Source organism: Gobio gobio, assembly GCF_949357685.1.
Source record: "Gobio gobio genome assembly, chromosome: 22".
Taxonomy (NCBI): domain Eukaryota; kingdom Metazoa; phylum Chordata; class Actinopteri; order Cypriniformes; family Gobionidae; genus Gobio; species Gobio gobio.
This window is the reverse complement of record NC_137118.1, coordinates 9,879,438-9,891,857: the sequence shown is the minus strand read 5'-3', so window position 1 is coordinate 9,891,857 and position 12,420 is coordinate 9,879,438. Positions and strand designations below refer to the sequence as shown.

Here is a 12,420-nt window from a genome sequence, read left to right as displayed (position 1 = left end):
ACGGTTGCTAAGGTGCGGAAAACGAATGTTGTGGGAGGAGCCTATTTTACTAAAATGGCTATAACTCAAGAACAAAATGAGATATCTTTACCAAACTTGGTACACATGTGTATGGGCTGAGTCTTTGGTCACGATAAAACAATCGCGACGATTGAACACTTGGTGGCGCTATAACACAAAAAAAACATGAAAATGGCTATAACCACCCGACCGCTAGTCCAATTGACTTGAAAATTGGTATGCAGTGTCTTGGTCCAAGGTACCATATATGTCTATGAGGACATTGGCGTATCTCAAAAAACATGGCCGCTATCGGCTAATGAAGTTTGAGCACCTCTAAGACAAGGTTAACGGAGGCCGATCGGAATGAAACTCGGTGGGCATGTTTGACTCATGGCCCTAGAGGTCTGTAAGAATTTTGAAAGAAATCGGCCTCTAGTTGGCGCTAACGAGTTTTATGGCCCTGTAATCACGTGGTGTTGCACACATAAACCAAATATACATATCATATGATAGGTCTCCTCATGCTGAATAACTTTGCCTCTAGAAGCATTGCTGTCAATCAAAGCGTTCATTAAATATTTGCAATTATGTTTAAAACCTACTTTTGCGAACTAGTCCCTGGATTTTTGCCTGATCGGAACCAAACCAGTCTAGGACAATTCTCTGGACTCTCTAGATTAATAATTATTGAAAAAAAATTGAACTTTTGCATTTGGATGGCTATAACAGGGTCATTTAGAAGAGGGGCGTAGCAAAATACACTATACAGCTTATAAATCCTAAAGGAAAACTCAAAACTTCACGAAAATTGTTATGTATATGTGACATAACATGCTGAAGAAGCATGCAAAGTTTTATGGAGATCGGACCATAGGTTGCGCTATAACTGTTAAAAAGCTTTGAAAACCATGTATTCCCTATGGTGAATTGCCTGTATTGGCTGTAAATGGTATTTTCTATCTCTGTAATCAGGTGGGGTAAAAAACATCCACATAATGTGCAGAAATTATGATAGATCTCTTCATACTGAACAACTTTGCCTCAAGAACCAATACTGTCAATCAAATTGTTATTTATTTATTCACAATTATGTTAAAAACGTATTACCTAAAATTGCCACCAGATGGCAGCAGAAGACCACTCATTGGTTCATTCTGCTTACTAAGCATATTTAAACTTTATAAAATCATTATAATAAATGTTGCAAATGACATTTTGTCAATGTTTATCAATTAATTTGTTCATTTGATTAATGTTTTTACAATAATTATTAAATTACAATTAAAATAATGCCTGAAAATATGTTTTAAAGGGGAAAACCTGGAATAAGCTATTTGTTACCCATCATTTATTTCAAATATCTATATCTCCAACAAAATGTACATGTGAGTTAAGCATGTTTGAAGACATTAACTTGGAAAATGTGCCCATTAAATGAAAAACAGACATTTAAAATGAAAATGAGCCAATGAGTGGTTCTCTGCTGCCACCTGCTGGGCTTAAATGGTCATTTTGTCATACTATTTACTTATCATGTTCTATAATTCCTATTTAGACATTATAAAGTCACTATTACAATATTTACAATTACATTTTGTCAAATTAATTTATTTCAAATATATTATAGCGTATTACCTAAAATTGCCACCAGATGGCAGCAGAAGACCACTCATTGGCTTACGGTATCCTCTAAACTAATATTGTTCAATCATATTTAAACTGTGATCGTGCAGACCAAAGCGTAAATGCTAGAGACTTGAAACTTTATCAGATGGTAGTACAATAATCGAGGCTAATGTTGTCAGAGTATGAACCCGATTGGCCAATAGGTGGCGCTACAGCAATCAAAACCGTGAAATGGCTCATAACTCCTAAAACCTATGTCGTAGACTCAAGTGTCTTATATCATTGGAAAGGTGAGTCCATGACGAACAAAACGTATATCTCCGATTTCATTTCCGCCATGAAAGATTTTCCGCCATTTTGCATTTTGTCAAAAACTACTTTTGCAAACTAGTCCTAGGTTTTTTGCCCGATCGGAACCAAACCAGTGTCGAAATGTTCTCTGGTGTCAGATTATCAATAATTATCAAAAAAACGTCGAAATTTATATTCACGGTTGTTAAGGAGCGTAAAAATATTTGTTCAGGGCGGAGCCTATTTACTAAAAAAGCTATAACTCAAGAACAAAATGAGATATCTTTACCAATCTTGGTAGACATGTGTATAGGCTGAGTCTTTGGTCACGATCAAAAAATCGCGACGATTTAACACTTGGTGGCGCAATAACGTGAAAAAACATGAAAATGGCTTTAACCACCCGACCGCTAGTCTGATTGACTTGAAAATTGGTATGCAGTGTCTTGGTCCAAGGTACCAAGTATGTCTATGAGGACATTGGCGTATCTCAAAAAACATGGCTGCCACAGCCAATTAAATTTGAGCACCTATTAGACAAGTCTCATGGCCCTAGAGGTCTGTAAGAATTTTGACAGAAATCGGCCACTACTTTGCGCTAATGAGTTTTATGGCTCTGAAATCACATCCACGAAATATGCATATCATTTGATATATTCTAAGGGAAAACTCAAAACTTCACGAAAATTGGTGGGCATATGTGTCATAACATCCTTAACAAGCATGCAAAGTTTTATAGAGATCGGACCATAGGTGGCGCTATAACTATTAAAAACCTTTTAAAACCATATGTTTTCTATGGTAAATTGCCTATATTGCCTGTAAATTGACTTTTCCATCTATTAGTTCAGTGTTTAAAATCTTGCTAAATAAAACTTAATGTCTTTTGATGCTTGTGTGCTTAAAGGCCTTAAAGGCTTGAACCCCGCTAAATGCTGCTTGCAGCTTTAATTATTATTATTATTTCACAATATTACTGTTTTCACTGCATCTTTGATAATAAATGCATCCTTTTGAATGGTATAGAGTAAATACATACACGATATGTACTCATTTATTTGGACAAAACACTATAAAACGGTTATCGGTGAGAAAGCAAACTGTGCTAAATGGAATTTGCCGAAAACACTGTGCTTGCATCGCTACCTGATTAGCATAATTCCTTTTGTTAATGGCACTAAAAAACACTGCAGACATCCGGTGCAAATAGACGGCACAATTATCTAGTGCAATTTATTCATGGAATTCCCCTCTCAGTTTGAGGGGACATTTATTGGATGTGATATTTTCTGGTTAGCACAATTCAAAAATCATCTGTGTGTGACTGTTTTATTAGTTTGTATCTTATCATGAAACAGACGCACAAGATTGATCTCCTTTTTTTACTCCCTAGCAGAAATCCAATAAACTTACTCCTAAAAGCTCTAGCTCCTTCTGTGCAGACAGCCTCTTGTAAAATGGATAATTTGCTGAGTTTTTGGATTGTGGCTGGCTGTTCCTTCTGTATTTCAGTAGCTTTTATGTGAATTGTGTGTTAAGGCACATTGATCCTGCATGTAAGATGAGAACATGTTACCTTAAAGAAAGTCATTGTGGAACCATCTCTCACAGCACCATATTCAATTCTAGTCTGCTTGGCTAAATCGTCAGCTGAATCGATTGGGGAGTCCATTCTCTCCACTGTGAGGAAAGCAGCCAGGTTGGCCGTGTAGGAAGATATGATGATTAAAGTGAAGAACCACCAAATCCCTCCCACGATTCTAGTGGACAGAGCTTTAGGCATCAGCTCAGATCCTGAAATAAACAAAAGCTTAGCAAAACACTGGCCCCAAAAAGTACTTGGACACTTAAGCCATGCTGAAAAAATGTTTGAATGTCATTGCAATGGATAACAAAATCATAACCAAGTGACATTTAAACAAAGACAGCTTTTACAAGCAAATGACATTTAGCAAAAAAAGTTTGGTTGGTTTTCAATTAAATGACAATAGATATACTGCACATTTGACACCTGTAGTTACTCTGCTAGGAACAGATTCTTACATCCATACATGATTATCTTTGTTCACACAGACGGCAACCTTGATATTTCTCGATATTTTCATTTTTTTAGTTGTCAGTCAGTGGCATCAAGTCGACTTATGGTGAAAGAGTAACCCTTGACGCATGCGTATTGAAGAACGCAGAAGCGCAGAGGATAGAGCAAAACAAAACACTGGTCATGAATTAGAGTCTAAAACAAGAATTTTTAAAGAGAAATGGCGGAGAATTTCGATATAAGAGAAGAGGGGTTTGAGTTTGTTGCCCAGCCCTATCCGCAAGAGACGACAAAGCTTGCGATGCTCCTTTACATCGCGTCAGGGGTTACTCTTTTAGCGCAAGTCGACTTGCGTACCGCTGACTGCCAGAAGCTAGTTATTTTAGTCTATAAAATTTAAAATATGGATATTTTTCTTACACAAACGCGCCACTTCACTTCAGAAGGCCTTTATTACCCCCCCGGAGCTGTGTGGAGCAGTTATATGATGGATATATGCACTTTTATGGACTTCAAAAACGAACCAACAAGTCACTGCCATTATAAAGCCAGGGCATTTTTAATATAATCCTGTGCTATCGTGTCTCTGGACCGGAGCAGACTGTGTGTGCGCTGAGGCGGTTTGTGTGACATTAACGTGAAACCAGACTTCATTCGTCTCAATGGAAAGCATAGTTATGCCGTCTTAATCGTTCCCTAACCTCTATATTGTGCCATTCACCATGTAGAATTTTTTTTTATGTGTGAACAAGTGACAGTTTTTAGACAGTTTTAATGCAGGGGGCGGGACGCTTTAGATTCTACAGTTGAGAGCATTTGATTGGACAGAAAATCTGATGAGAAGCTGAAGTGCAGCGTGATGTCATCAAAATCACTGATTCATATAAGTTTTGAATGCTTATATCTTCTAAAAGTGAATTGTCTCATTGTTTTGCAGAACACTAGCTTATAGATAACATTAAGGATAACATATTCATACTAAAAGCCAAAAAACATCAATTTAGATTTCATGGCGACTTTAAAAAACCATACTTTTTGTCATTTTCAGGAAGACCTGCCGTAAATCAGATCTAACCAAAACCTGCCAATTTATTCTTAAAATAATTAAGAAGTTCTTAAGAAAATATTTGCACATTTTTACAATTCTTAGAATTCATCTCAAGAACCTAACAAGATTTTCACAAATCCTGCTCCTGATCCAAACACCATTTACAAAACATTCCATTGAAGTCAGGTTTTGAATGGTCAGATTGGATTTCAGGCAGTTACTCTAAATCTTTATCCGTTGAACAGTGTTACATTACAAAAGTGGTTTACACACCATTTCATCAAATATTTCACAATATTTGTTTTGTTTTACTTTTGTACTTTTGAAGACTTTTTGTTCTGATATTTTATGGCACTGCCTCCTCTGAGAAAACCCTGATACACAAGCACACACACACACATCCTCAAACAATCCCACACACAAGAGACTGAGAGTCTCCCAGGACACCATGAGCAGCGTGAAGCTCGCTGTGAAAACCTAAATGGGTTTATTATTTTTAATCAAAGGCTCATGTTAGGTTTGCTCTCTTCAGACTGACTCTAGATTTTAACCTTCAGCTTAATGAAAAATCTTACGTGTTATTCTAACTGGGGGTTTTCACTATGAGAATACTTTTGAGAATACTCTTATCTTGAATGAATCTGTCCTTATAAGCAAAGTCACCATAAACTAGGTGTGCTATTAATATACATGGGAGGAGAACATCCTATTAACTGATTAATAGATGTTAATTTTGTAGTTAGAAAGACAGACCAGTGAGTCTAAGTCTGATGTATGATACTGGAAACACAGTGATTGTCTTTCATGCATGGATGCCCAGGAGAGGTAGCTGGAAGTTGGAATGACAATACAAATTCGCTGTGTGTGTGTGTGTGTGTGTGTGTGTGTGTGTGTGTGTGTGTGTGTGTGTGTGTGTGTGTGTGTGTGTGTGTGTGTGTGTGTGTGTGTGCATTTGTAGATTTTGAGCATCATGTAGAGTACACCTTTAAAATTGCCAGCTAAATTATAAGCTTTGATCCAAGCAATATACATCTAACAACAGTGATTATCCATCAAAGCATTCAGCAAAAATGGTAAACGAGTAAAGAGTGGATAATGGGTATGTATTATGAATGCACATTTCTTTGAAATACAAACGGAAAATATAAAAGATAGTGTTTTACTTTCAAAATATTCTATTAGCATAAATGTAGCTAACTGAAAAGACAAGGCCAATGAAAAGAAAACAGTTTAACCCAGTTTAGTGTGCTTAAGATGGTCAGGCTGGTCTGTTTTGAAGGGTTTACTTGTGCTTCACTCTAATCTGGCTAGCTAAATTGGCTAAAAAACAGCTAAAACCAGCAAAAACTTGTTTAATGCATGAACTTGACCTTTCAGTAATGCTTATGCTAATAAATCCTTTTGAAAGATACCCAACACTTTTACATTAGCCACCTGCGGAGCAACAGCTCATTGACAAACACCATGAGGTGTGTTTGTTCCTTTGGAAATGCTGTGTTGCTAATCTCAGATAATTAGCATGGCAAAATGCTAACTACTGACCTATGTCTTACTCTTAAATGCCATGGGGAGGGCACCACTGCCAATCATAGCCCTGATATTATCACAATATAAGACAAGAATATCCATCTATTTATTGAAACAAACAAAGAGGAAAATCATCTGGACAGTTGACGAAAACCCGAACAGAACAGCAGAGGCAAAACCTCTTAAAGGGGTCATGAACTGAGAAATCTAATTTTCCTTGAGCTTTTGACACATACGATGTTATCGTACTATAAGAATATCCTGTAAGTTTCAGAACTGAAAACTTCCTCGTTAGTCCAAAACTGCTTTTATTTTAACCAAGCCCAGATAACGACTCATCGTGGAATATATAGGTGAAAGACCGCCTCTGCAGAAGAAGATCATGTCTACTTCATCATTGCAAACTTTGGCCCCGCCCACTTGTTGGCCCCGCCCACTGATTTGCTGCCCGCGTGTTAGTGAGATGACGAGGAGAGAAGAACAATACAGGATGAACTACAAATAACATTACCTTCTAAAGGATCCTAATGCTAGGAATGTGGTTATTTATTTTCAACAATGTGAATGTCTCAGTTGAGCTTTATTTATTTGTATTCGGTAAATTTCACTGTGGATTCTTTGGTAAATCAGTTGCAATTTCGGCACAGGCTTAGCAAAAAGACTTCTACAATATGGACTCGACAGTAATGCGACAGTAAAGCGTGTTAATTCTAATGCCTGATCTGTGACCAGTGATTCTCAAATGTAATGATTCATGTACAGTCAGATGTTCTTTGTCTATGTTTCAGTAAATCAAACCAGTGACTAAACGGTCAACTTCACATTGTTTCTCTTAGTAGGATAAAAATCTGTTATTTAAACAGTGAATAAATTATGTATAGAAAGCGATCAATGAACGCTCCCTTTGCAATCGCTGGAGCTGTTAATCAAACAGTGCGAGTTTATCAGTGACTGAAATCTGGATTCGCGCCAAAACTCCCAAAATAACAAATCTCTTATTTACAGTGTGTTTGCACTGTTAGTTATGATGACAGCATTCATTAATGTGCAGAAATCAAGTCGCAATGAGGAGATCACTGCATTCATGCGCTCAGCATCTGTGATCGGCTACAATGATCATCACTGCAACCTTTCATGCCACAATCTAAATATAATGCCATAGATCTAAATATGATGCTATAATCAACATTTTTCATGATTAGTTAACCTTGAGAGCTGTAATAGTAAAAACATGCTAAAGGTTTTCCATGTTATACTTAGCTATTTAATTTGCAAAGATGCTAGCCAATCAGATATATTAATCAGATATAATCTCAGATATGCTGTCAACTTAATAACAAGTAAATATTTTCCAGATAATATTTTAACAATTTGATTTAATAAAATTAAAATGTAAAAGCCAATTATTTTGTTTTGCAAGCAATTATTTAATTTTGCTGTCTTGTAAGATAAGTTGCAAAAAAACGGAAGTAGCGACAGATCTTTTCTTTCATATTTCTACATTCATCTGAGTGTATAATGAATGACTAGAAAAGAAGAAATGAAGATCAGGGGCCCGTTCTTCGTACGTCGCTAACTCAGTTAGCTGGATTTGATTGTTGACGATTTGACATGATCTCGGATTGTTTGGTTCTTCGAAGCTCATCCTGAACTTGCTGTCATAGTAACAGGTCCATAAGCTTAAACCTGCTCATGAGCAGGCTTATTTCATGTAAACAGGATTAGATTGCATCTTGAGGTGATACTTAAAATCTGTCCCAGCCACTGCTACTTTATTACAAGAGTTCATTACTGAACCAGGGGCAATAATAATAATTTTAAATAATAATAATAATAATATAAAAATGTTATATTGTATGAGAATGTGTATATAATATTATAATGTTGTATATAATAATATAGACACAGCCACTTGATTGAGCGATTTTATTTGTGATGGAATAATTACTTTATAATTTTATTGGAGGTTTACACACATGTTGTACAGTTAATCTGAGCCGTGCATTAATTTAAGCGATGACAGATATTAAGGGAGTGGCTTGATGCAGCGCAAGAGATGCAGATAATTTGATCTTGACCCTTAAGAAACTTGAATACTGTCACGTTACAAATCTGCTCCAAATTAAATTAAAAATTAAATTACAACATTGAAATAAAAATGTAAAGGGTGTACAAATACTGTATAAAATCGTGAATATAAATAATTGGTAATCATGTTAAAAAAACAAAAAACATTTATCATTTATCTATAATAACTTTTATGTTGGTTTGGTGGTTTGGCTGTTTCCTTATAAAGGTCCAGAAATTCGTGGGGTTTTTATTGTATAATTTGTCAAGTTTTTTGCCAGGTGGCTTTTTTAATTATATGATGACATTACGTTGCTGTCTCGACGCCAGCCAATCGCTGCATTGCTGATCGTGGTTTCGAGTATCGATGCATCTGCCCTCTTCAGGGAACACAAGAACGCGCAGTGATCTTAGATAATTTAATCCAGATATTTTAATCCAATCTGCAAATTCGTTTGAAGAACCAAATTAGCCAGAGATCAGTTATCACGATTAAAAGATCTGGGATCTGTCAAATCATCTCAGATGTAATAAGCAACGTACGAAGAACGGGCCCCAGAACTTGGTTATATCCATCAGTTGTTGATTGGATTTAGAGATGTTGCGTGGTGTCAAACAGTACAATTGTAAGAAAGAGGCTGGGTTTAAGTGGACTAAATAAGTCCAGCATACATTATCAAGAGAGTTTTTTTCCTGATGATATTGTGAATAAACATTATGGGCTAAGTCATACACCTAGTATTTTTTGCTAGTTTCAGCCTGACACAGTTATCATTTTCACGTCCAGTGCCACATTGTTTAGCAAACACACTCGCGCCCATCTGTTCGTCCATGGGCGTGTTTTGCGGGTCTGAAAAACGAGGTGTGTTCAGGCGCATTGTTGGCACATTGCTATTTTGACGCAACTGAAAACGACTGCGCCATTGATCAACAAAAACCTGGTCTAAAGTCAATAGCGCAGTATTTTTTGTGTTATTTAAAGGGCGCGTTAATAATATGCACCTATAGGTGGGTGCACAATGCACATACACTCTGCTTATTACACACACAGGGTTGATGTTTGAGTGCAGCAGCACTCAAACATTTTTAAATATTAAAAATAAAAGGATTCCTCTCTGGAGAAGCGTTCAGTCTTTCCGCTCGCAAATTCCGCCATGGCTTTCAAAGGGAATGGGAGATGAGACTCTGATTGGTTTATTGCAAACCCATGACCTATGAGTCTCTCATTAAGAGACCGTTTTTTTCCAACGTTAAACTAGCAAAAGTGGATTTGCATACTTAGTGCACCTGTGCCATGCGCTCAGATCGTTAAAATAGGGCCCTTGATGTAAAAAAAAAAAAAAAAAAGTTATGGATGACTTGTTCACAATAAGATTAATAACATGCATTTACAAAATGCATAGGGTCAGTTTTCATTTCATGCTGACTTTATATGACCTGCTTTAACCATAATGGAATACCCTAAAATCCACCAGTGACATAAAATGCCCGCAACTGCACTTTTCAGTAAATTTCTTTCTTCATGGTTGAAAGACCCATCTGATGTAAATAGGATTTATCTAATATTTCAGAAGAAAACTCTTTGTAACATGAGGTCAGACTATGCTGCATAATGATTTGTCTGGTTCTCCTGTGCTCATTAAAGCCGCTCTTGGTGTTTTACACTTTTCTGCACACCTGACAGGTCATCCATTTTATTTCATGCCTTCTGTAGCGGAACCTACAAACCTCTCCCCACTAGCATCTATTACACCATAGGAAACCAAGCTAAAATTTTGCAAGTCAGAACAAAAATCAATATAATAACTGGTTGTGACTTATAACTGTGCCAGAGGTGTGTTGTCATCCTTATACCCCTACTATTCCCTGTCATTGCATAAAATCTCAAATGAAAAAAACCAAAACATGAATACCAAACAAACCACACAACCACTTTCACTTTTCGGAACAATTTTCTAATCATTTCAACCAACTGGTCTCAAGGTGATTTTTGGTGAATGTATAGAGTCAGCTATACCCTCAAGCTCACACAGATGTAGCAGAGCAACCCCAGTGCTTGTGACATTTTTCTTTATCTAAATAAATGCCACTTGGTTCAGTGTTTTTTTGTCAGCTAAAACAATGCAGCACTTTTGCAGTGTTGTGTGTAACATACCTTGACGCATTAGAGCTGCGACACCAAACCATAAACTATTCAACAGTGTGAAGTTGTTCTCAACCACTTCAGACGAGGGGTTGCAGGGGTGAGGGTTATACCATTCATATGGTGTGAACCTGCCGAGAGTCAAAGAAAACATGCTTTACATAGAAAAACACGGAAGACTGAGTATTAATACTGTGCTTGAGAGGTTGCATGTTTGGTAAGAACAGCAAAAAATGTTTTCTTCTTGCTACAGGCTATCAATAACACCTAGGACCGAAGATTACAGTTTTTCTCAGTCGCTTTGGTACATTTCTCGAATCATCCTCGACATTTGCAAAACAGCAAGTGCATTTCTCAAAACAATTCGTACAAATAGCAAAACACCATGGATTACCTGCAAAAGCCAGTCTCTTGCTCAAAATCCTTAGTTCATCTCTCAAAAGTAAATATCTGTGTCAATGAACATGTCAGTGCCATCAGTATGACAAGTCCTTGTGTCATTGTGTATGAATAAGATAGTCAAATTGCTTATCATATTGTCAATATAACTGTACTCTGGAGGGATGTTCTGATGTAAATATGGCTAAAATTTTGATGACAATTATTGTAAATTGTAGGTTACACCTTAGTGTATGTGGGAGTTTGAATGCAAGAGACTGGACAAGATTCACATTTATGCTTTTACTGTTTGTACTGTAATTTGTTGACAGACCATGTCATTGTGATACAGAAAGGAAAAGACAGCACTGCATAGCACAAAGAAAAAAAAACAGAAAAACAAAAGTAGAAATGTGAACGTCTAACGGAAATGTATAGAAATATGCTTGACATTTTATGACAACTTGTTCAACCATTTTGCATGTAAAGACTTATGCTATGAACTAATGCCTAAATGTTGTGGGGGTGAGACTATTCAACAGAGACCCATTATTATACATTTTGATCAACATGACATAAGCAATTGATAATGTAGGAAACAGCAGAGAATTGTACATAATCATTTGCATGGATGTACACAAGCATTTGCAACTTGTTCAAAGAAATGAGAAACTGCTTTTTTGATGTGCAAAAGTGACACAATGATGTGAAGATTGAACAGGTAGCTTTGAGAATTTCAATTCTGATCTGAGAAATGTACCAAAACGACTGAGAAAACTGTAATAAACATCTCATTTTATGGAAAACTTTCCAGTGTTCTAATCTGTCCGGTTAGCAAAACGTAGAGAGAGCTGGAAAAGAAACGTCTGTGCTTTTAGATGAAAAGATTTAATGGTTTTAATTTAATTGAATTCAAAATATAAACTTAATTATTAAAAATATAACATTACATAATTCATTTCATAAAAAATATCAATTAAATCCTGAAGAACTTGTACTTTTTTATTGATTTTGTCTGCTTCTATATTAACAGACTGTTTTTTATTCCTGTAAAAATTCACAGAATATATTATTTATAGGGATGTCAATTTAATTTTTTAATTTAGTGTGATGTTTTAATTATTAAAATCATAAGGTTCATTATTAAAAATATAAACCTAAATAATTCCATAAAAAATAACAAATCAAGTGCCTTTGGCAACATCTTTTTGTAATGCTTATTCATTGCTTTTGTCTTCCTCGACTAATTAATTAATTAATTAATCAATCGCCACATCATATAATGAATACATTTTTTAA

General features: G+C 36.0%; 1 protein-coding gene across 6 annotated transcripts in view; it reads right to left on the bottom strand.

Moving 5' to 3' along the window:
* Positions 1-12,420, bottom strand: part of grik1a (glutamate receptor, ionotropic, kainate 1a) — a 101,288-nt gene that overhangs the window by 21,860 nt on the left and 67,008 nt on the right. For all 6 annotated transcript variants that reach the window (XM_079804088.1, XM_079804083.1, XM_079804087.1 and 3 more), the window contains 2 exons: positions 10,756-10,874; positions 3,497-3,714 (listed from right to left, as the gene is read on the bottom strand). In XM_079804088.1, coding sequence (XP_079660214.1) covers positions 3,497-3,714; positions 10,756-10,874 — 337 coding nt within the window. The remainder of the gene's footprint in view (positions 1-3,496; positions 3,715-10,755; positions 10,875-12,420) is intronic.